Raw genomic sequence first — 25625 nt, forward strand, 5'->3', positions numbered from 1 at the left:
TAGAAATTACCAAAAACAAAAAAATTAACATAAGTGGTATTGCCTCGTCCAAAAATGTCCACATTAATACAATTTAAAAATAATTTTTCTGTACAGTAAGCACAGGTAAAAATATGTGTGTGATTCACTATTTTTTGTAACCAGGCCTCTCCCAAAAGTCATATAATACCAATGAAAACTAGGGCTGACCCTGCGAAAACAAGCCCTCACACTGCTCTGTAGATCAAAACATCAAAAAAGTTTTGGGTATCAGAATATGGTAAGCCTACATTCACACGAACATATTTTTTTTCCGTGTCCGTTCCGTTTTGTTTTTTTTGCGGATAGGATGCCGACCCATTGGGTCTTAGGCTACATTCACACGACCGTATGTGTTTTTCGATCCGCAAATTGCGGATCCGCAAAAAAAAGGATGACGCATTTTTTGCAGACCCATTGAAATGAACGGGTCTGCATCCTATCCACAAAAAAACGGAATGGACACGGAAACAAAATACTTTCGTGTGAATGTAGCCTAATGCAAAGAAACATGTTATTTTTTCAAAGATTTTTGTTTTTTGAAAGTAGTAAAACAAAACAAAAACCATATAAATTTAGTATTTCCATAATTGAACTGACCTTCAGAATAAGCTCATCATGTAATTTATGCGCACAGTGAACTCCATAATACTCAAAAAACTCAAAACTCAAAAAAATATGCTGGAAATGCATTTTTTTATTTCAACTGACATACAACGTTTTCCTGTTTTTCAATGCAAGATATAGTGAATTAAAAATACAGCTTGTCCTGCCAAAATAAGCCCTATAAAGCTGTGTGAATATAAAAGTAATAAAAGACTACTATACTCTGATATCTTTAGCACTCCAATAGAGAATTAATGGAGTGGCAGTGTGTATGCATAACCCATCAGAATAGGGGAACAGGACCATAAGGGGATTCTAACTTCTAAACTTGGCAGAACCCCTTTAAACACTTCAAAGCTTGTTATTTTGTACCTCACTTTTTGCACAGAAGTACACTACAGAAACAGGAAGAGTCTTTCCCAAAACTGTTGCCAAAAATTGGAAGCATACAGGGAGTGCAGAATTATTAGGCAAGTTGTATTTTTGAGGATTAATTTTATTATTGAACAACAACCATGTTCTCAATGAACCCAAAAAACTCATTAATATCAAAGCTGAATATTTTTGGAAGTAGTTTTTAGTTTGTTTTTAGTTTTAGCTATTTTAGGGGGATATCTGTGTGTGCAGGTGACTATTACTGCGCATAATTATTAGGCAACTTAACAAAAAACAAATATATACCCATTTCAATTATTTATTTTTACCAGTGAAACCAATATAACATCTCAACATTCACAAATATACATTTCTGACATTCAAAAACAAAACAAATCAGTGACCAATATAGCCACCTTTCTTTGCAAGGACACTCAAAAGCCTGCCATCCATGGATTCTGTCAGTGTTTTGATCTGTTCACCATCAACATTTCGTGCAGCAGCAACCACAGCCTCCCAGACACTGTTCAGAGAGGTGTACTGTTTTCCCTCCTTGTAAATCTCACATTTGATGATGGACCACAGGTTCTCAATGGGGTTCAGATCAGGTGAACAAGGAGGCCATGTCATTAGATTTTCTTCTTTTATACCCTTTCTTGCCAGCCACGCTGTGGAGTACTTGGACGCGTGTGATGGAGCATTGTCCTGCATGAAAATCATGTTTTTCTTGAAGGATGCAGACTTCTTCCTCTACCACTGCTTGAAGAAGGTGTCTTCCAGAAACTGGCAGTAGGACTGGGAGTTGAGCTTGACTCCATCCTCAACCCGAAAAGGCCCCACAAGCTCATCTTTGATACCAGCCCAAACCAGTACTCCACCTCCACCTTGCTGGCGTCTGAGTCGGACTGGAGCTCTCTGCCCTTTACCAATCCAGCCACAGGCCCATCCATCTGGCCCATCAAGACTCACTCTCATTTCATCAGTCCATAAAACCTTAGAAAAATCAGTCTTGAGATATTTCTTGGCCCAGTCTTGACGTTTCAGCTTGTGTGTCTTGTTCAGTGGTGGTCGTCTTTCAGCCTTTCTTACCTTGGCCATGTCTCTGAGTATTGCACACCTTATGCTTTTGGGCACTCCAGTGATGTTGCAGCTCTGAAATATGGCCAAACTGGTGGCAAGTGGCATCTTGGCAGCTGCACGCTTGACTTTTCTCAGTTCATGGGCAGTTATTTTGCGCCTTGGTTTTTCCACACGCTTCTTGCGACCCTGTTGACTATTTTGAATGAAACGCTTGATTGTTCGATGATCACGCTTCAGAAGCTTTGCAATTTTAAGAGTGCTGCATCCCTCTGCAAGATATCTCACTATTTTTGACTTTTCTGAGCCTGTCAAGTCCTTCTTTTGACCCATTTTGCCAAAGGAAAGGAAGTTGCCTAATAATTATGCACACCTAATATAGGGTGTTGATGTCATTAGACCATACCCCTTCTCATTACAGAGATGCACATCACCTAATATGCTTAATTGGTAGTAGGCTTTCGAGCCTATACAGCTTGGAGTAAGACAACATGCATAAAGAGGATGATGTGGTCAAAATACTCATTTGCCTAATAATTCTGCACTCCCTGTACAATTGTCTATAATGCCTTTGTATGCTATATCATTAAACGTATCCTTCAATGGATATGAGGCCTGGCCCAAACAGACAACCCTTATGTCTTTATCTCAAATTTTTACAATAGATACTGTGAATTCCTGTAGAATTCGCTGGGTATCTTTTAAACCTAGATTTGTTCCATAACACTGCCAGATAGTGATACATGATTCATCACTACTAGAGATGAGCAAATTTTAAAAAAATTTGATTCGGATGGTTTGCCGAATTTCCCAAAAAGATTCGATTTGATCCTAATTTATTTGTGACAAATCACGTTAAAAAAAAATCCTGGCTTCAGAGAGCCTTTATAGTGTTGTAGTACACTGTGCATTGCAGTGACATGCATAGGGAGTCTGCTGTGGTAGTGAAACAGTACTGTGAGTCAGTATGACATGCAGATGACAGGCGTCGCTATTAGAATCACTGCACACTTCACTTATTTGGTCAGTTACAGGGCCAGCCAAAGAGGTCAATGTTAATGTCAGGTATAAAGAACCATGCAGTGGCCCAAGATTGTACTATAGAGTGAAGAAGCGCACTCCTTTTACACCGTTGTCAGCTGATTCCACATAGATATCTACAGAACCTGTTCTGTTACACGCTGAAACAAGTAGTGCCCAGTCACAGAGTGGTGAGGGTGGCAACAGCATGAGGAGTCGACACAGTGGCCCAGTCAGAGTGGTGAGGGTGGCAACATCATGAGAAGTTAACACAGTGTCCCAGTCACAGAGTGGTGAGGTGGCAACAGCATAAGGAGTCAACACAGTGTCCCAGTCACAGAATGGTGAGGTGGCAACAGCATAAGGAGTCAACACAGTGTCCCAGTCACAGAATGGTGAGGTGGCAACAGCATAAGGAGTCAACACAGTGTCCCAGTCACAGAATGGTGAGGTGGCAACAGCATAAGGAGTCAACACAGTGGCCCAGTTACAGAGTGGGGAGGTGGCAACAGCATGAGGAGTCAACACAGTGGTTAGTCACAGAGTGGTGAGGGTGGGAATCGCATGAGGAGTCAACACATTGGCCCAGTTACATTATGGGGATGGTAGAAACCACATTAGCAGTCAAAAAAGTGGCCCAATTACATTATGGGGAGGATAGAAACCACATGTCCTTTTCCCCACAACTATATGTGCAGCGCTAGTTGAAAACTAGTGAACAAGACAGGCTTTAATGCAGCCAACAAGTGTGGCCGGGGTTTGGCCTGATGAAGCCAGTGTTCTGGTTCTAGCTTACTAGTCTAGCAGTCCTTATGTAGGGCACTTCATTCATTCATAGCAGTGTAGTTCAGCTAGTTGGCATTTTCTGGCAAGTTAGTCCTTTCAGTTATCAGTCATAGGAGTGTTTGCAGTGTGTGTGCGATGTGTGAATGCATCTTGACAGCTATTGACATAATGTCAGACAAGTGTGCTGTGGTTGTGTACACTAGCACAGTAACCAACTTTATTCAATTAGTCATTATATCGAACCATTGGTAGTTAACTCACACTAGGCAATTCACACATTGCTCCCCTATGGTAAAGAGGCGTTGGCAAAATTTGCTTATGCCTGTTTCTAAGCGAGGCAGCTTTTCACAATGAGTCCAGCTACACTTGTTGGCTGAATTGAAGCCTGTCTTTTTCACTAGTTTTTAACTAGCACTGCACATATAGTTGTGGGGAATAGGAGATAGTGCACATCCCTTTTACCCAATTAGCAACCAAGTTCAGTGCATTTGGGATGGAAAAAATGTGTTTTAACTGTTTGTTATGGCTCACAGCCGTTTTATTATTATGAACAATTAAAAGTGACGTTTTAGCAGATACGTTGTACCTGGGTCAAGATAAGTTTAGGCCATAATTGGCATTGTTATTTTTTCATATAGATCCCTTTACCCAGGTTAGGTCCCTTTTGGTAAATAGCATGAAGTGTCAACACAGTGGTCAGTCACAGAGTGGTGATGGTGGGAATCGCATCAGGAGTCAACACAGTGGCCCAGTGGCAGAGTGGTGAGGGTGGCAACAGCATGAGGAGTCAACACAGTGGCCCAGTCACAGAGAGGTGAGGGTGGCAACAGCATGAGGAGTCAACACAGTGGCCCAGTCACAGAGTGGTGAGGGTAAGGGTGGGAATCGCATGAGGAGTAAACACAGTGGCCCAGTCACAGAGTGGTGAGGGTTGTAACTGCGAGTTTCCCCTGAAGACGCCGAATCGCTCGGCGAAACATGTAGGGAAGCAGGCTACCAGTTTTTAGGCAGGAAGGTCATACAGTGAATTTGAATTGATGCATGTGGGCACTGAGTTTGCGGCTTCAACCCCTTATGGTCACATTAGTTCAGAAGTGAATCACTTTTCAGCAATATAGATCGTCATCCCATGTATGACTAATTCCTGATAGTTTTAATTGTTTGATCCCTAGACCTATATGTTCTTTTTAGTTGCAAAATAATAAAGATTAGTTTTAATATACTGCCGGTGAGGCTGCAATAACACGCTAAGGTCCTAGAGACCACCTGATTTTTCTTTTCGTAATTGCATGAGGACTCGCATGAGGAGTAAACACAGTGGCCCAGTCACAGAGTGGTGAGGGTGGGAATCGCATGAGTCGTCAACACATCCTCCGGCAGCTTAATGAAAAATTCCCACACCGTTGAGTATGACATTTTCCCCCCACCACTCCTTGCTGACTGCCTGCTGCCGCTGCCTCTCTGAACCCATGCACCACTACTTCTTCTGGACAGGTAGGCTCCTGCGTAGCAAGCGGTCTACCCCGGGCACGTTTAGCTACCGATCTCACACTGCAGCCACCCTGCTGACTCACGACCACGCTACCACCCTGCTGGCTCAGCCACTGCCTCACTTGCAAGCTGACACCCTCTTCTCCTGATGATGATGAAGCTCCCTCTTCACCCAGCTCCCACGTGCGATTGGCTACAACATTATAATCCACTACTGTCTGCATGTCACTGATGTCACCCTCACAAGTCTCAGGGCCACGTGCCTGACCGCTCGCAACACCAGCTTCCATGTGACTCTCATCGTCGCTACTTGCCCACCTACCGGAGGAAGCAGTGGATCTCTCCTCCTCACCAGTGATGAGCGGCAGGGGCAATATTCAAATTTGCGATATTTTGCGAATATTTAGCCGAATATTTATCATATATTCGCGAATTTGAGAATTCGTGATCTCCAATCATTATTTTCTTGATTGCAAAAATCGGCAATCGGAAAATTAGCGATAAAAATTTGCGATACGAAAATTCGCAATCAACACTACACCTAAAGTCAAAAATATTGCAGCCTTCTCATTGGCCCACAAGCAAGGAGCAGTGAGAGATCATGGGTACTAATTAAAAAAAATCTAGAATATTCGCGATTAAGAAGATATAGCACTATATTCTAGATATTCGCGAATTCTCAAAGTGCCAATATTCACGATAAAAATTAGCGATTAGAATATTCGCGATCAACACTACTCCTCACCTGTCTGTCAAACATACTGTACTGTAACATTAACTGCAAGGGTAAAAGGGCAATAGTGTCAGGCCGCAATTTCGCACCAACTCCGCAACTACTGATTTGACGCATCAAATTAAGTGTAAAATAATTTGAACACCCTAAAATATGTAGTATCAAACCAGGTTTGGGTCAAAAACACAGAACATGTGCAGATCTTTCCATTACACCTCATCTCTGAGTAGGCTTCACTACTGGTTTTCGCTCACATTTTTTAAATAACTGACCAAATAACTGAATTGTGAACTCACCCTAAAGTGTGTAGTATCAGGCCGCTATTTCACACCAACTCCGCAACTACTGATTGATGCATCGAATTAAGTGTAAAAGAATTTGACCACCCTAAAAGTGTGTAGTGAAGTGTTCTGCTTCGGCGAACGGCGGCCTTGGCGGCTAACCCTTTTCGGGTTATCTGTTCTCGGCCTTTATGGTGTGATCACCTCTAGGATCCTTTTTTTTTTTACCCGAGGCGTGTGCTTTCTTCACCCGTGCAGCATGCCAGACCACACTTTCACCCCAGAATCAAGGTGAATTGGATGTACTTATATATCAACTAAATACACCCCAAAACTGGTTGTATCAGACTGAAATTTCACACCAGAATCAAGGAGGAATGGAAGTACTTATATAGAAAATAAAAACACTCCAAAACTGTTTTAATCAGATTGCAATTTCACCCCAGAATCAAGGCGGAATGAAAGTATTTTTATATCAATTAAACACACCCCAAAACTGTTTGTATCAGATTACAATTTCACCCCAGAATCAAAGAGGAATGCATGTACTTTTATATCAATTAAACACACCCCAAAACTGTTTGTATCAGATTACAATTTCACCCTGGAATCAAGGAGGAACGGATGTATCTTTATATCATCTAAATACACCCCAAAACTGGTTGTATCAGACCGCAGTCTCCCATAACAGAAGCAAGGATTACTGGAATTATTGATATATCAAAGAATGCAAAACAACAAAAATCTGTAGTAATAGATTACTTTCAGTAACCCCAATAATGCTGCAAGGTGTAATAGAATAGTCCCTATTACCCAGGCTTTGCACTCTCCTATTGGTCCCTGATCTCTCCCCACAGTGTGGATAAGGCCTCCCTTTCTTTTCCCTACACTATAATAATCTTTCCCTGAACAGCTCAATAGTTTTTTTTTATGAATAAAGTAATTCCTAAACACTGTCCCTAGTGCCTGTCATGTCTCTCTACACTAAGTTCACTGTAAAATGGTGGAGACCGAGAAGGCTGAGACTTTTTATAGAGCTGTGACATCACAGGGGCTGGCTAGCTGCTGATTGGCATGCTGGCTGCATGTGTGGCATTGTGGGTGATCCTTCGTTCCCGGGCTTCTTACTTCCTTGTTCTGACATGTGCAGCCACTTTAGAAAAAATGTGATTCGTTACCATAAAGCGCAAGGAAATTAGACTTTGGGACGAATCGAATTTATCCTGAAATTTGGATCTAATTCCACTTAGTCAACTTCGATTCGCTCATCTCTAATCACTACAGTAAACATATTTTCAATGCTCCATAGACCATTGATGATCGTAGGCTTGTGTCAGATCCTTATGCTTAGTTCTTCTGCTAATGTCACTTCTAGAGGCAGTTTAGAACCACGTAGCAAGTGATGGAACACTCTTCATACTCTCCTTTCCTGGTCTTTTGCAAATGTGTTTGCAAATGAAATTTGGGAAATAAAGCATATTAAGTCTGGTGTTTTTTATTCCAAATTCTGCTGGTGTACGATAGACTAGAATTATTGAAGGGGTTTTCCGACATTATTTAACTCATGAGCTATCCTCTGGATGGGTCATCAGTATTTTATCAGTGGTGGTCCAACACCTGGGACCTCCACTGATCTGTTTGAGAAGGCATTGGCGTGCCTGTGAGTGCTGCGGCGTTCTCGCAGCTAATCCTAGGCCTAGTGACGCCTAGGCGCATCTCAGTCCAATTCAAGGGAATCGGGCTGAGCTGCAATACCAAGCACAGCCGCTATACAATGTCTGGTGCTGTGCTTGGTTGTCACGAGGGTGTCAAGAGCCACGCCTGACTCCGTTATACCCGGGGTCAGGAAGTCGCAGCTGGTGGCTGTGCGCTCGATGTACAAAGACAGTGCTGTTTCGTAATGGTAGCTTTCTGGGTTTGCCTTGCAACCCTTTTGGCTCACTCAGGGATCCGTAGCTTCTCCTCCTCAGCTGTTTCTTAGCCAGCAATCCCAACCTCCTTATATTTCCATCTCCCACTTCTCTGGTTGCCAGATATAGAGCTTCCTGCCTGGACTTCTATACTGACCCACTGGAGCTGTGAAGTTGTGTTCCCTGGTTGTTGTTCCAGAACATTACCCTCCGGATCCCTGTTGAGCCTTGGTGGTCTGTTGTTGTCGCCCACCTGGGATTATATGTTTGTCTGTATTGCCTGTCCTCTCCTTGGTGTTTTCCTCTTAGTGTCAGTGGTGCGGACTAGTGATCCCACCGCCCCGTTCACTACTCAGGGCTCATCCTAGGGAAAGCCAGGGTTTAGGCACGTGATCGGCGTACGGGTGAGGAACCCGTCTAGGGACGTCAGGGCAGTCAGGTGCCAGTCGCAAGGTGAGTCAGGGGTCACCACCTTTCCCTCTCCCTTGTACAGGGCCTTCCCATTTCCCTCCCTTTGCGTGACGCCGGTCATTACATTGGTAAGCTGTGAGAAGGCTGCAATGCTCACAGGAGCGCTGGTGCCTTCTTAAACCGTTGATCAGGAGGGAGGTGTTCCCAGGTGTCAGAAATAGTTGGCAAAAGAAATCTGTTCCAGCAAGGGAATAGGTGTAGATTTTTGGTGTAATGTGTCCATGTCCTAACCACTTTTTGGGGCTGTCTTTCTTCATAACAGTAGTGGAGATGGAGGAAAAAAATTTTGGTGTATAATATTGATACCGTTCCCCAAAAAGTACCCCAAAATTGTACATAAACTACTTACTTCATGCCTTGAATCAATTTCTTTATTTAATAATGCATGTACCTCTTATTTCCAGCATCGCATGAGGCCAGAAATTGCTCAGCTGCTAACACCCCACATTTATGACAAGCTGGAGAATGATGCTTCAGTGCTAAAGTATGAAAACATTAAGGTAAGTATTGTAATAGAAGTGGTACTGAATTAGATAAATAGAAACCTTAACTTTCTGGAGAGGTTTTCTGGAAGTTGAGTATTGATTGCCTATCCTCAGGATAAGTTATCTGATCAGTGGGGTGTTCACCTCTTTTCCATGGTCACATAGCTTATTTGAAGCTCAGTCCCATTCAAGTAAATGGGTCTGGACTGCAGTGGGAGTTAGACCCCCACTGATCATACACTGCTCAAGAAAATAAAGGCAACACAAAAATAACACATCCTAGATCTGAGTTAATTAAATATTCTTCTGAAATACTTTGTTCTTTACATAGTTGAATGTGCTGACAACAAAATCACACAAAAATAAAAAAAATGGAAATCCAATTTTTCAACCCATGGAGGTCTGGATTTGGAGTCACAGTCAAAATTTAAGTGAAAAAACACATTACAGGCTAATCCAACTTTGATGTAATGTCCTTAAAACAAGTCAAAATGAGGCTCAGTAGTGTGTGTGGCCTCCACGTGCCTGTATGACCTCCCTACAACGCCTGTGCATGCTCCTGATGAGGTGGCGGACGGTCTCCTGAGGGATCTCCTCCCAGACCTTGACTAAAGCATCTGCCAACTCCTGTACAGTCTGTGGTGCAACGTGACGTTGGTGGATAGAGCGAGACATGATGTCCCAGATGTGCTCAATTGGATTCAGGTCTGGGGAATGGGCGGGCTAGTCCATAGCATCAATGCCTTCGTCTTGCAGGAACTGCTGACACACTCCAGCCACATGAGGTCTAGCATTGTCTTGCATTAGGAGGAACCCAGGGTCAACCGCACCAGCATATGGTCTCAAAAGGGGTCTGAGGATCTCATCTCGGTACCTAATGGCAGTCAGGCTACCTCTGGCAAGCACATGGAGGGCTGTGCGGCCCTCCAAAGAAATGCCACCCCACAGCATAACTGACCCAATGCCAAAACGGTCATGCTGGAGGATGTTGCAGGCAGCAGAACGTTCTCCACGGCGTCTCCAGACTCTGTCACGTCTGTCACATGTGCTCAGTGTGAACCTGCTTTCATCTGTGAAGAGCACAGGGCACCAGTGGCGAATTTGCCAATCTTGGTGTTCTCTGGCAAAGGCCAAACGTCCTGCACGGTGTTGGGCTGTAAGCACAACCCCCACCTATGGACGTCGGGCCCTCATATCACTCTCATGGAGTCTGTTTCTGACCGCTTGAGCAGACACATGCACATTTGTGGCCTGCTGGAGGTCATTTTGCAGGGCTCTGGCAGTGCTCCTCCTGTTCCTTTTTGCACCAAGGCGGAGGTAGCGGTCCTGCTGCTGGGTTGTTGCCCTCCTACGGCCTCCTCCACGTCTCCTGATGTACCGGCCTGTCTCCTGGTAGCGCCTCCATGCTCTGGACACTACGCTGACAGACACAGCAAACCTTCTTGCCACAGCTCGCATTGATGTGCCATCCTGGATAAGCTGCACTACCTGAGCCACTTGTGTGGGTTGTAGACTCCGTCTCATGCTACCACTAGAGTGAAAGCACCGCCAGCATTCAAAAGTGACCGAAACATCAACCAGGAAGCATAGGAACTGAGAAGTGGTCTGTTGTCACCACCTGCAGAACCACTCCTTTATTGTGGGTGTCTTGCTAATTGCCTATAATTTCTACCTGTTGTCAATCCCATTTGCACAACAGCATGTGAAATTGATTGTCACTCAGTGTTGCTTCCTAAGTGGACAGTTTAATTTCACAGAAGTGTGATTGACTTGGAGTTACATTGTGTTGTTTAAGTGTTCCCTTTATTTTTTTGAGCAGTGTATAATGATGACCTATTTTGAGGATAGGCCATCAATATTAAACTCCAGGAAAAACCCTTTATTATTTTACTGATCTCGTAAGCTGGCTGTAAAAAGTCGTTAACCCATGAATAGAGTTGAGCGAACACCTGGATGTTCGGGTTCGAGAAGTTCAGCCTAACCTTCCGGAAATGTTCGGGTTCGGGATCCGAACCCGAACTTCGTCCCGAACCCGAACCCCAACCCCATTGAAGTCAATGGGGACCCGAACTTTTCGGCACTAAAAAGGCTGTAAAACAGCCCAGGAAAGAGCTAGAGGGCTGCAAAAGGCAGCAACATGTAGGTAAATCCCCTGCAAACAAATGTGGATAGGGAAATGAATAAAAAAAAAAAAAAATTAACCAATATCAATTGGACAGAGGTCCCATAGCAGAGAATCGGGCTTCACGTCAGCAGAGAATTAGTCTCTTCATGCCATAGCAGAGAATCTGGCTTCATGTCATAGCAGAGAATCAGGCTTCACGTCACCCACCACTGGAACAGGCCACTGTCACACATTTAGGCCCAGGCACCCAGGCAGAGGAGAGAGGTCCCGTAACAGAGATTCAGGCTTCATGTCAGCAGAGAATCAGTCTTCATGTCATAGCAGAGAATCAGGCTTCACGTCACCCACCACTGGAACAGGCCACTGTCACATATTTAGGCCCAGGCACCCAGGCAGAGGAGAGAGGTCCCATAACAGAGATTCAGGCTTCATGTCAGCACAGAATCAGTCTTCATGTCATAGCAGAGAATCAGCCTTCACGTCACCCACCACAGGAACATGCCACTGTCACATATTTAGGCCCCGGCACCCAGACAGAGGAGAGAGGTCCCGTAACAGAGATTCAGGCTTCATGTCAGCAGAGAATCAGTCTTCATGTCATAGCAGAGAATCAGGCTTCACGTCACCCACCACAGGAACAGGCCACTGTCACATATTTAGGCCCCGGCACCCAGACAGAGGAGAGAGTTCCCGTAACAGAGATTCAGGCTTCATGTCAGCACAGAATCAGTCTTCATGTCATAGCAGAGAATCAGGCTTCACGTCACCCACCACAGGAACAGGCCACTGTCACATATTTAGGCCCCGGCACCCAGGCAGAGGAGAGAGGTCCCGTAACAGAGATTCAGGCTTCATGTCAGCAGAGAATCAGTCTTCATGTCATAGCAGAGAATCAGGCTTCACGTCACCCACCACTGGAACAGGCCACTGTCACATATTTAGGCCCCGGCACCCAGACAGAGGAGAGAGGTTCCGTAACAGAGATTTAGGCTTCATGTCAGCACAGAATCAATCTTCATGTCATAGCAGAGAATCAGGCTTCACGTCACCCACCACAGGAACAGGCCACTGTCACATATTTAGGCCCTGGCACCCAGACAGAGGAGAGAGCTCCCGTAACAGAGATTCAGGCTTCATGTCAGCACAGAATCAGTATTCATGTCATAGCAGAGAATCAGGCTTCACGTCACCCACCACTGGAACAGTCCACTGTCACATATTTAGGCCCAGGCACCCAGGCAGAGGAGAGAGGTCCCGTAACAGAGATTCAGGCTTCATGTCAGCACAGAATCAGTCTTCATGTCATAGCAGAGAATCAGGCTTCACGTCACCCACCACAGGAACAGGCCACTGTCACATATTTAGGCCCCGGCACCCAGACAAAGGAGAGAGGTCCCGTAACAGAGATTCAGGCTTCATGTCAGCACAGAATCAGTCTTCATGTCATAGCAGAGAATCAGGCTTCACGTCACCCACCACAGGAACAGGCCACTGTCACATATTTAGGCCCCGGCACCCAGACAGAGGAGAGAGGTCCCGTAACAGAGATTCAGGCTTCATGTCAGCACAGAATCAGTCTTCATGTCATAGCAGAGAATCAGGCTTCACGTCACCCACCACTGGAACAGGCCACTGTCACATATTTTGGCCCCGGCACCCAGACAGAGGAGAGAGGTCCCGTAACAGAGATTCAGGCTTCATGTCAGCACAGAATCAGTCTTCATGTCATAGCAGAGAATCAGGCTTCACGTCACCCACCACTGGAACAGGCCACTGTCACATATTTAGGCCCCGGCACCCAGACAGAGGAGAGAGGTCCCGTAACAGAGATTCAGGCTTCATGTCAGCACAGAATCAGTCTTCATGTCATAGCAGAGAATCAGGCTTCACGTCACCCACCACAGGAACAGGCCACTGTCACATATTTAGGCCCCGGCACCCAGACAGAGGAGAGAGGTCCCGTAACAGAGATTCAGGCTTCATGTCAGCACAGAATCAGTCTTCATGTCATAGCAGAGAATCAGGCTTCACGTCACCCACCACTGGAACAGGCCACTGTCACATATTTAGGCCCAGGCACCCAGGCAGAGGAGAGAGGTCCCATGACAGAGATTCAGGCTTCATGTCAGCACAGAATCAGTCTTCATGTCATAGCAGAGAATCAGGCTTCACGTCACCCACCACTGGAACAGGCCACTGTCACTTATTTAGGCCCAGGCACCCAGGCAGAGGAGAGAGGTCCCATAACAGAGATTCAGGCTTCATGTCAGCACAGAATCAGTCTTCATGTCATAGCAGAGAATCAGGCTTCACGTCACCCACCACTGGAACAGTCCACTGTCACATATTTAGGCCCAGGCACCCAGGCAGAGGAGAGAGGTCCCATAACAGAGATTCAGGCTTCATGTCAGCACAGAATCAGTCTTCATGTCATAGCAGAGAATCAGGCTTCACGTCACCCACCACTGGAACAGGCCACTGTCACATATTTTGGCCCCGGCACCCAGACAGAGGAAAGAGGTCCCGTAACAGAGATTCAGGCTTCATGTCAGCACAGAATCAGTCTTCATGTCATAGCAGAGAATCAGGCTTCACGTCACCCACCACAGTAATAGGCCACTGTCACATATTTAGGCCCAGGCACCCAGGCAGAGGAGAGAGGTCCCGTAACAGAGATTCAGGCTTCATGTCAGCACAGAATCAGTCTTCATGTCATAGCAGAGAATCAGGCTTCACGTCACCCACCACAGGAACAGGCCACTGTCACATATTTAGGCCCCGGCACCCAGGCAGAGGAGAGAGGTCCCGTAACAGAGATTCAGGCTTCATGTCAGCACAGAATCAGTCTTCATGTCATAGCAGAGAATCAGGCTTCACGTCACCCACCACGGGAACAGGCCACTGTCACATATTTAGGCCCCGGCACCCAGACAGTGGAGAGAGGTCCCGTAACAGAGATTCAGGCTTCATGTCAGCAGAGAATCAGTCTTCATGTCATAGCAGAGAATCAGGCTTCACGTCACCCACCACTGGAACAGGCCACTGTCACACATTTAGGCCCCGGCACCCATAGAGAGGAGAGGTTCATTCAACTTTGGGTTGCCCCGCAATATAGTGGTAAAATTAAAATAAAAATAGGATTGAATGAGGAAGTGCCCTGGAGTACAATAATATATTGTTAAGGGGAGGTAGTTAATGTCTAATATGCACAAGGGATGGACAGGTCCTGTGGGATCCATGCCTGGTTCATTTTTATGAACGTCAGCTTGTCCACATTGGCTGTAGACAGGCGGCTGCGTTTGTCTGTAATGACGCCCCCTGCCGTGCTGAATACACGTTCAGACAAAACGCTGGCCGCCGGGCAGGCCAGCACCTCCAAGGCATAAAAGGCTAGCTCTGGCCACGTGGACAATTTGGAGACCCAGGAGTTGAATGGGGCCGAACCATCAGTCAGTACGTGGAGGGGTGTGCACAGGTACTGTTCCACCATGTTAGTGAAATGTTGTCTCCTGCTAACACGTTCCGTATCAGTTGGTGGTGCAGTTAGCTGTGGCGTGGTGACAAAACTTTTCCACATCTCTGCCATGCTAACCCTGCCCTCAGAGGAGCTGGCCGTGACACAGCTGCATTGGCGACCTCTTGCTCCTCCTCTGCCTTCGCCTTGGACTTCCACTGGTTCCCCTGTGACATTTGGGAATGCTCTCTGTAGCGCGTCTACCAATGTGCGCTTGTACTCGTGCATCTTCCTATCACGCTCCAGTTTAGGAAGTAAGGTGGACACATTGTCTTTGTACTGGGGATCCAGCAGGGTGGCAACCCAGTAGTCCGCACACGTTAAAATGTGGGCAACTCTGCTGTCGTTGCGCAGGCACTGTAGCATGTAGTCGCTCATGTGTGCCAGGCTGCCCAGAGGTAAGGACAAGCTGTCCTCTGTGGGAGGCGTATCGTCATCGTCCTGTGTTTCCCCCCAGCCACGCACCAGTGATGGGCCCGAGCTGCTTTGGGTGCCACCCCGCTGTGAACATGCTTCACCCTCATCCTCATCCTCCTCCACCTCCTCCTCATCCTCGTCCTCCTCGTCCTCCAGTAGTGGGCCCTGTCTGGCCACATTTGTACCTGGCCTCTGGTGTTGCAAAAAACCTCCCTCTGAGTCACTTCGAAGAGACTGGCCTGAAAGTGCTAAAAATGACCCCTCTTCCTCCTCTTCCTCCTGGGCCACCTCCTCTTCCATCATCGCCCTAAGTGTTTTCTCAAGGAGACATAGAAATGGTATTGTAACGCTGATAACGGCGTCATCGCCACTGGCCATGTTGGTGGAGTACTCTAAACAGCGCAACAGGGCACACAGGTCTCGCATGGAGGCCCAGTCATTGGTGGTGAAGTGGTGCTGTTCCGCAGTGCGACTGACCCGTGCGTGCAGCAGCTGAAACTCCACTATGGCCTGCTGCTGCTCGCACAGTCTGTCCAGCATGTGCAAGGTGGAGTTCCACCTGGTGGGCACATCGCATATGAGGCGGTGAGCGGGAAGGCCGAAGTTACGCTGTAGCGCAGATAGGCGTGCAGCAGCAGGGTGTGAACGCCGGAAGCGTGAACAGACGGCCCGCACTTCATGCAGCAGCTCTGACATGTCGGGGTAGTTGCGAATGAACTTCTGCACCACCAAATTCAGCACATGCGCCAGGCAAGGGATGTGCGTCAAACCGGCTAGTCCTAGAGCTGCAACGAGATTTCGCCCATTATCGCACACCACCAGGCCGGGCTTGAGGCTCACCGGCAGCAACCACTCGTCGGTCTGTTGTTCTATACCCCGCCACAACTCCTGTGCGGTGTGGGGCCTGTCCCCCAAACATATGAGTTTCAGAACGGCCTGCTGACGTTTACCCCAGGCTGTGCTGAAGTTGGTGGTGAAGGTGTGTGGCTGACTGGATGAGCAGGTGGAAGAAGAGGAGGAGGAAGCAGAGTAGGAGGAGGAGGAGACAGGAGGCAAAGAATGTTGCCCTGCGATCCTTGGCGGCGGAAGGACGTGCGCCAAACAGCTCTCCGCCTGGGGCCCAGCCGCCACTACATTTACCCAGTGTGCAGTTAGGGAGATATAGCGTCCCTGGCCATACTTACTGGTCCACGTATCTGTGGTTAGGTGGACCTTGCCACAGATGGCGTTGCGCAGTGCACACTTGATTTTATCGGACACTTGGTTGTGCAGGGAAGGCACGGCTCTCTTGGAGAAGTAGTGGCGGCTGGGAACAACATACTGTGGGACAGCAAGCGACATGAGCTGTTTGAAGCTGTCTGTGTCCACCAGCCTAAATGACAGCATTTCATAGGCCAGTAGTTTAGAAATGCTGGCATTCAGGGCCAGGGATTGAGGGTGGCTAGGTGGGAATTTACGCTTTCTCTCAAATGTTTGTGAGATGGAGAGCTGAACGCTGCCGTGTGACATGGTTGAGATGCTTGGTGACGCAGGTGGTGGTGTTGGTGGTACATCCCATGTTTGCTGGGCGGCAGGTGCCAAGGTTCCTCCAGAGGCGGAGGAAGAGGCCTAGGCGGCGGCAGCAGCAGAAGAGGCCGAGGCGGCAGCAGCAGAAGAGGTAGCAGGGGGAGCCTGAGCGACTTCTTTGTTTTTAAGGTGTTTACTCCACTGCAGTTCATGCTTTGCATGCAGGTGCCTGGTCATGCAGGTTGTGCTAAGGTTCAGAACGTTAATGCCTCGCTTCAGGCTCTGATGGCACAGCGTGCAAACCACTCGGGTCTTGTCGTCAGCACATTGTTTAAAGAAGTGCCATGCCAGGGAACTCCTTGAAGCTGCCTTTGGGGTGCTCGGTCCCAGATGGCGGCAGTCAGTAGCAGGCGGAGTCTCTTGGCGGCGGGTGTTCTGATTTTGCCCACTGCTCCCTCTTTTGCTACGCTGTTGGCTCGGTCTCACCACTGCCTCTTCCTCCGAACTGTGAAAGTCAGTGGCACGACCTTCATTCCATGTGGGGTCTAGGACCTCATCGTCCCCTGCATCATCTTCCACGCAGTCTTGATCCCTGACCTCCTGTTCAGTCTGCACACTGCAGAAAGACGCAGCAGTTGGCACCTGTGTTTCGTCATCATCAGAGACGTGCTGAGGTGGTATTCCTATGTCCTCATCATCAAGAAACATAAGTGGTTGTGCGTTAGTGCATTCTATCTCTTCCACCCCTGGGGAAGGGCTAGGTGGATGCCCTTGGGAAACCCTGGCAGGAGAGTCTTCAAACAGCATAAGAGACTGCTGCATAACTTGAGGCTCAGACAGTTTCCCTGATATGCATGGGGGTGATGTGACAGACTGATGGGCTTGGTTTTCATGCACCATCTGTGCACTTTCTGCAGAAGACTGGGTGGGAGATAATGTGAACGTGCTGGATGCACTGTCGGCCACCCAATTGACTAATGCCTGTACCTGCTCAGGCCTTACCATCCTTAGAACGGCATTGGGCCCCACCAAATATCGCTGTAAATTCTGCTGGCTACTGGGACCTGAGGTAGTTGGTTCACTAGGACGTGTGGCTGTGGCAGAACGGCCACGTCCTCTCCCAGCACCAGATGGTCCACTAACACCACCACGACCATGTCCACGTCCGCGTCCGCGTCCCTTATTAGATGTTTTCCTCATTGTTCCCGTTCACCACAATTTTGAAAATGGCAAATTTGGGAATAGTTTTTCAACCCAGAACAAAAACTGTGCTTTTAAGGTCACTACAAATAATTTGACCAGCTAAAACAGTACAGATTTGGTTGAATAGAAATGTGAGGCCTATTTTTTTTGCGCTGTGTGACAGGTATACGTTTAATCACAGAATTAGACTTGTAACTGCACGGTAGCGTGTGTATGTTAAGTTTTTCTGAATGACACTATCAGCACCTTGAATCTAAGATATCCTTTTTGGGATATATTTAAAGTAGGCCTGATATAGCAGAAACTACTTATTTTGAGAATTGCAAATTTTGGAATAGTTTTTCAACCCAGAACAAAAAGTGTGCTTTTACGGTCACTACAAATAACTTGACCAGCTAAAACAGTACAGATTTGGTTGAATAGAAATGTCAGGTCTATTTTTTAGGCGCTGGGTGACAGGCTCAACTTGCCCCTGATGTAGTATATGGCCAAAAAATAACCACGCTGTTGATGGTTAAATGCACTTGGGTGACACAGGCTCAGCCTGCACCAGATGTAGTATATGGCCAAAAAATAACCAGACTGTTGATGGTTAAATGCACTTCGGTGACACAGGCTCAGCCTGCAGCTGATGTAGTATATGGCCAAAAAGTAACCAGACTGTTGATGGTTAAATGCACTTCGGTGATACAGGCTCAGCCTGCAGCTGATGTAGGATATAGCACAAAATAACCACACTATTGATGGTTAAATACACTTGATGATAGCTTGTGCTGGCGCACCACAAGTCACAAAATGGCCGCCGATCACCCCAGAAAAAAAGTGATCTAAAAACGCTCTGGGCAGCCTCAAAAAAGTGAGCAAGTCAATATTAGCACTTCAATGATCCACAGCTGCAGATCGATCACAGAATGAAGTCTTTTGGAGGAGTTAATCTGCCTAATCTCGCCCTAACGTCGCAGCTGCAACCTCTCCCTATGCTTGAATCAGCAGAGTGACGTGCAGCGCAACGTGACCCAAGCTTATATAGAGGCTGGGTCACATGCTGCACTGGCCAATCACAGCCATGCCAATAGTAGGCAAGGCTGTGATGGCCTCTTGGGGCAAGTAGTATGACGCTTGTTGATTGGCTGCTTTGCAGCCTTTCAAAAAGCGCCAAGAAAGCGCCGAACACCGAACCCAAACCCGGACTTTTACGAAAATGTTCGGGTTCGGGTCCGTGTCACGGACACCCCAAAATTCGGTACGAACCCGAACTATACAGTTCGGGTTCGCTCATCCCTACCCATGAATTAAAAAACAACAACTTTGGAATAGAGATGAGAGAATCAATTCTAAACAAATGGAATTCATCACAACTTTCCCAAATATTCGACTTCCAAACAAAGCCAAAGATTTGTCGATTTTAATCCAGGTGAATCATGCAAAATGGCACCCATAATTTTACATATCAAATTAAGGACAGTAAAGAATAGGGATGAGCGAATTGACTTCGGATGAAACATCCGAAGTCGATTCTCATAAAACTTCGGTTAAATACTGTACGGAGCGAGCAGTACAGTATTAGAATGTATTGGCTCAGATGAGCCGAAGTTATTACTTCGCGAAGTCTCACGTGACTTTGCGTAATAACTTCATAGATTAAATTTTACTGTAAAAAAATAATTTCCCGAACTCGGGTTCGATTCCAAGTGGACCGAAGTTTTATGCGAATCGACTTCGGATATTTGATCCGAAGTCGATTCAATCATCCTTAGTAGTGAGGGTAAAAGGTCAGGGAAAATGAAGAGGACGGATCACCCTGGGTGGGGCCCTGGCATGCAAGCTTTCCCATAATGTCTTGCACTTAGGTTGTGAGGCTATCAGGGGAAAAATATTGACTTGTCTATTAGGCACTATGGAAAGTCCAAAGCAGAGACACCATTTTCAGCTCAGTCACTGATATGACAGGACATGTCTGTAACAGGTACAGCAATTAGACCTACAAATCAGCGAGCATAGGGTCTTACAGGAACAGTGTTAGGGATTGGAAAGATATACCGGTATTTAGTTAGGTATATTTTGGACACAGAGGTTTTCCAATAGTGCCTTTTTTCCGAAAACCTGTTGCAAAGTTTCTATTCAATTAATAAGTGTACAATAAGTATTTCCAGCAACATCATCAGTGTATGTCAGTTCCATACTGCTATAGTTTTTTTTTTGCATTTTTCTGTATTTCTGCGCATTGTTTTGCACCACTGTTTTTTGCAGCATTTTTGTTGCTGTAAAAATACCAGCTCCAGATGTTAGCTGAAGGTCTATGGAAAATATGAAATGCAGGACACACAAGCATTTTTATCTTGCTTCTTTTCAAAAACACATTATGCTGGAGCTTTTGGTGTTTTCCAGATACCTTCTCTGTAGGGGAAAAATACCCTGAATAAAACACTAGTAGTAAAACAGACTATGTGCAAAAAACGCTAGAAAAATAAACGCCACAAAAACACAGGTGGCCAAATAAAAAACACCAGCACCCACTTATTCTGGAGGTTTTTTTTTATCACAGGTAAAAAATGCCAGAGCCAAATTCAGGTGAAAGTACCCTTAGGGCTTGTTCACACTACCGTTGCCCCTCTGTTGCCGTATTGCGGCCCGCAATACACGGGGCATTCACTTGAATAGGTCTGCAAATCCGGAGATGCGGTACGGAACGGAACCCTACGGAAGCACTACAGAGTGCTTCCGTGGGTTCCGTTCCGTGCCTCCGCACCGCAAAAAGATAGAACTTGCTCTATCTTTTTGCGGAATAGACGGATTGCTGACCCCAATCAAGTAAATGGAGTCGCGATCTGCATGCGGCAGCCCCACGGCCGGTGCCCGTGCATTGTGGTCCACAGCACGGCCACGGAGGGGCAACGGTCGTGTGAACAAGTGCTTAAAGGAGTTGTGTAAAATATTTTTTTCTGCATGGACAGTATTATAATTAAAAATAAATTATACTTATTGTCCCGAACCCCCTCGGTTCTTTTGCGTAAACTGCCTCAGCGGTATGCGGCATGGGAAGATAGAGTAGAGGCACTGGAATGGAGGGGTTCAGAAATGTAATATTTTTTTTTTATAACTTTTATCTAATCTTACTTTGATCTAATGTGTTTGCCACCTATTAGGTTGTTGGCAATATGATTTTTTAACTGTCTTGTATGAGCGCATATATTTACCGAATACTTCCTTGAGAAAACAGTCAATTAATCCATTGTTTAGATATTATTTGTGCTACTTGTTTTTTCTGATACTCTGATAATGATTCTTTATTCCTTTTACCAAATGATAGGAATGTACAATACGGGCCTGCTTGTTTTTCCTCCAATAGCAGTGTCGCTATCTTTTGCTAGAATTCAGAGGGGTTAATGTTACATATGTTATTATAATCTACTCTATGTTTTCATTTACTAGGGTGTTTGTCACAATCTTTTCTTCGTGGACCACAACCATCTTGAGGAACATATTAAAGAAGGCAAGAGTCATCAAAATGTCCATGAAGCTACATTTGTGAAGTCACTTTGCCTCTACTTCATACATCAAGGCTACTCCCCTTCACAGATAACAATACTTACCACTTATTCTGGGCAGCTGCACTGTTTAAAGAAAATTATGCCCAAAGCTCAATTTGACGGAGTCAGGGTATGTGTGGTTGACAAATATCAAGGAGAGGAAAATGAAATTATCATCCTCTCACTAGTAAGAAGTAACCTAGAAGGAAATGTTGGCTTTCTTAAAATACCAAACCGGGTATGTGTTGCCTTATCCAGAGCCAAAAAAGGATTGTTTTGTATAGGGAACATGCAGATGCTTTCAAAAGTTTCCCTTTGGAGCAAAATTTATGAAATATTACAAAAATATGGACTTATTGGCAAAGAATTAAAGCTCCAATGTGTCAATCATCCTGCCACTTCAAATTATGTATCTACAGCTTCAGATTTTGATAATGTTCCTGAAGGTGGATGCAAGATTCCTTGTGAATACCGACTAAAGTGTGGCCATGTTTGTCCTCTGTTTTGTCACCCCTGTGACCAAGAGCATGAAAAAGTTGTATGCAGAAAACCTTGTCCTAAAACTACCTGCGAAAATGGACACAAGTGCAGAAACTTGTGCTCTGACCCCTGTGGTAAATGTGAAGAGCTTGTGCCAAAGGTGATTCCTGTATGTGGACATATTCAGGATGTTCCATGTTCAGTGCATCCAGAAAAATTGGGTTGCAAATTGCCATGCAGTAAGATTCTAGAGTGTGGCCACAAATGTGTCCGATTATGTAGTCAAGTCTGCACCATAAACTGTCCTGAAAAGGTAACTGTCAAATTGACATGTGGTCATACTGTTAAAACATTGTGTTACATGAAGTCAGAAGTAGAGTTGCTTGACACCAAGTTAAAATGTCATGTGAAATGTGAAGAAAAATTGGATTGTGGACACAACTGCCCCGGAAGCTGCAGCAGCTGTGAAGAAAGGGGCTTTCACTTGCCATGTTCAAAACCTTGTGGCATTTGGCTTTTCTGTTCTCATAACTGTGAAGAAAAGTGTGACGCTAGTTGCTTTTGTATTCGGTCTTGTGAAAAGTCATGTTTTCATGGAATATGCTCTATGAAATGCAGTGAACCCTGTACTCCTTGCACACAACCTTGTGGGTGGGGATGTGCACATACAAAGTGCAAAAAACTTTGTTGGGAACCTTGTGACAGAGAGGCATGTAATGTACCTTGCAGGAAAAAACTTACATGTGGTCACCTATGCATTGGCTTTTGTGGAGAGCCATGCCCCAAGAAATGCAGAATTTGTAATGCTGAAGAAGTAAAAGAATTAGTCTTTGGAAATGAAGCAAATCCAGATGCCCGCTTTGTTCAACTTCTTGAATGCCCTCATTTTTTTGAGGTGACAAAATTCTCTGAATGGATGAATAACAAAGAGGAAGGCCAAGTCATCAAACTCAAATCTTGCCCCAAATGTGCAAAACCCATCAGAAAAAGTTTAAGATATGGCAATTTGATCAAGCAAACACTTTCTGATTTGGAGAAAATTAAAGAAAGAATAAGTTACAAATGGATGAATGATTTGGAAATGTTTCTCAGTGAAAATGACACAGAATTAGATAACTTTCCACAGGTATATAAAACAGTCCAACAGTTGCAAGATGGCAACCTAACTCTCCGTCGGTTAATGTTAGTAGGTGAGAAAATAAGATTCTGGCAAAAACTCGGAGCAATCAATAATAAGGTAAAAACGAGCCCTCAAGTTCTGATCAGAATACTTTATGATATTCCTATTGTTTCTGATGCCATTGATAATGCTACAAGCAAATATGACATTTTACAGAAGTACTATGAATTATTCCGACTGGCTGTTCAAGTGGAGGCTACATTTCTTGAGCCGTACATGCCACACGAGTCTATTGAAAAACTAAAATCGCTGATCAAAGAAATGAACTCACCACGCACCATGCATATGGATGAAATGCATGCTCACCTGAACATGCTTCCAACATCCATGGAGCTTATCAATATAGTCAAGAAAAAGACAGGTATATTTGACACTGGACTGCTGAGGCAAGAGTCATGGCACAAGTGTGAAGCAGGGCATATCTATACTAGCAATGTAAATGGAAACAAGAGCCATTGCTGCCCACAGTGTAGTTTCAGTGATGATGATGAAGATTAGTTGTTGTTTCAAGTGATAAAAATTATTAAAATGCATACATCCATAAAGTTTTTTCCTACCATATCCAAAGGAAAAAATCTAAAAGAGTAAAATAAATGTGTAGACAAATGCTTAGTTTATATTGTATAATGTATCCTCTATCTAGCCTAATATTGTTAGCATTGTATAAACCGAGAGATTAGATTTATACTTAATAATGGTTAATTAGAAATTTTCAGGATGTCAGCATCTTAAAGCATTGTATCGCTTATAATGAAGCATCTGCATTTCTTTCACCTCATAGTACTTTCTACAGTTTTTTTCTTATTTGACCTTAGTAGGTTAATTGATCATTTAGACCAACCTATAAGAAAAAACCTCAAATTGGGTATATAGATACACTGGGGTCTAGTATGATATACTAAGCCAACCAACAAAAAAAAACAATAACCCCATATAGAATAAGAGAGCACACATATAAAATATATGCAGTTGTGAACCCTTTGGAATGATATGGATTTCTGCACAAATTGGTCATAAAATGTGATCTGATCTTCATCTAAGTCACAACAATAGACAACCACAGTCTGCTTAAACTAATAACACACAAAGAATTAAATGTTACCATGTTTTTATTGAACACACCATGTAAACATTCAAAATGCAGGTGGAAAAAGTATGTGAACCCCTAGACTAATGACACCTCCTAGAGCTATTTGGAGTGAGGTGTCAGCCAACTGGAGTCCAATCAATGAGATGAGATTGGAGGTGTTGGTTACAGCTGCCCTGCCCTATAAAAAACACACACCAGTTCTGGGTTTGCTTTTCACAAGAAGCATTGCCTGATGTGAATGATGCCTCACACAAAAGAGCTGTCAGAAGACCTACAATTAAGAATTGTTGACTTGCATAAAGCTGGAAAGGGTTATAAAAGTATCTCCAAAAGCCTTGCTGTTCATCAGTCAACTGTAAGACAAATTGTCTATAAATGGAGAAAGTTCAGCACTGCTGCTACTTTCCTTAGGAGTGGCCGTCCTGTAAAGATGACTGCAAGAGCACAGCGCAGACTGCTCAATGAGGTGAAGAAGAATCCTAGAGTGTCAGCTAAAGACTTACAAAAGTCTCTGGCATATGCTAACATCCCTGTTAGCGAATCTACGATATGTAAAACACTAAACAAGAATAGATTTCATGGGAGGATACCACAGAGGAAGCCACTGCTGCACGTTTACAGTTTGCACAAGAGCACCTGGATGTTCCACAGCAGTACTGGCAAAATATTCTGTGGACAGATGATACCAAAGTTGAGTTGTTTGGAAGAAACACACAACACTATGTGTGGAGAAAAAGAGGCACAGCACACCAACATCAAAACCTCATCCCAACTGTGAAGTATGGTGGTGGGGGCATCATGATTTGGGGCTGCTTTACTGTGTCAGGGCCTTGACGGATTGTTATCATTGAAGGAAAAATGAATTCTCAAGTTTATCAAGACATTTTGCAGGAGAACTTAAGGCCATCTGTCCACCAGCTGAAGCTCAACAGAAGATGAGTGTTGCAACAGGACAACGACCCAAAGCATAGAAGTAAATCAACAACAGAATGGATTAAACAGAAGAAAATATGCCTTCTGGAGTGGGCCAGTCAGAGTCCTGACCTCAACCCGATTGAGATGCTGTGGCATGACCTCAAGATAGAAACGATTCACACCAGACATCCCAAGAATATTGCTGAACTGAAACAGTTCTGTAAAGAGGAATGGTCAAGAATTACTCCTGACCGTTGTGCACGTCTGATCTGCAACTACAGGAAACGTTTGGTTGAAGTTATTGCTGCCAAAGGAGGTTCAACCAGTTATTAAATCCAAGGGTTCACATACTTTTTCCACCTGCACTGTGAATGTTTACATGGTGTGTTCAATAAAAACATGGTAACATTTA

At 45.1% G+C, this 25625-nt stretch overlaps 1 protein-coding gene across 1 annotated transcript in view; it reads left to right on the forward strand.

Annotated features, from left to right (window-relative positions):
- The window catches only part of LOC121002311 (NFX1-type zinc finger-containing protein 1-like), a 317735-nt gene extending 293696 nt beyond the window's left edge, over positions 1 to 24039 (forward strand). The window contains exons 8-9 of the mRNA XM_040433710.1: positions 9173 to 9268; positions 21451 to 24039. Of these exons, the coding sequence (XP_040289644.1) occupies positions 9173 to 9268; positions 21451 to 23706 (2352 nt within the window). The 3' untranslated portion in view covers positions 23707 to 24039. The remainder of the gene's footprint in view (positions 1 to 9172; positions 9269 to 21450) is intronic.
- The last annotated feature ends 1586 nt before the right edge of the window (positions 24040 to 25625 follow it).

This window comes from Bufo bufo, chromosome 5, assembly GCF_905171765.1.
Source record: "Bufo bufo chromosome 5, aBufBuf1.1, whole genome shotgun sequence".
In the NCBI taxonomy this organism is placed as follows: domain Eukaryota; kingdom Metazoa; phylum Chordata; class Amphibia; order Anura; family Bufonidae; genus Bufo; species Bufo bufo.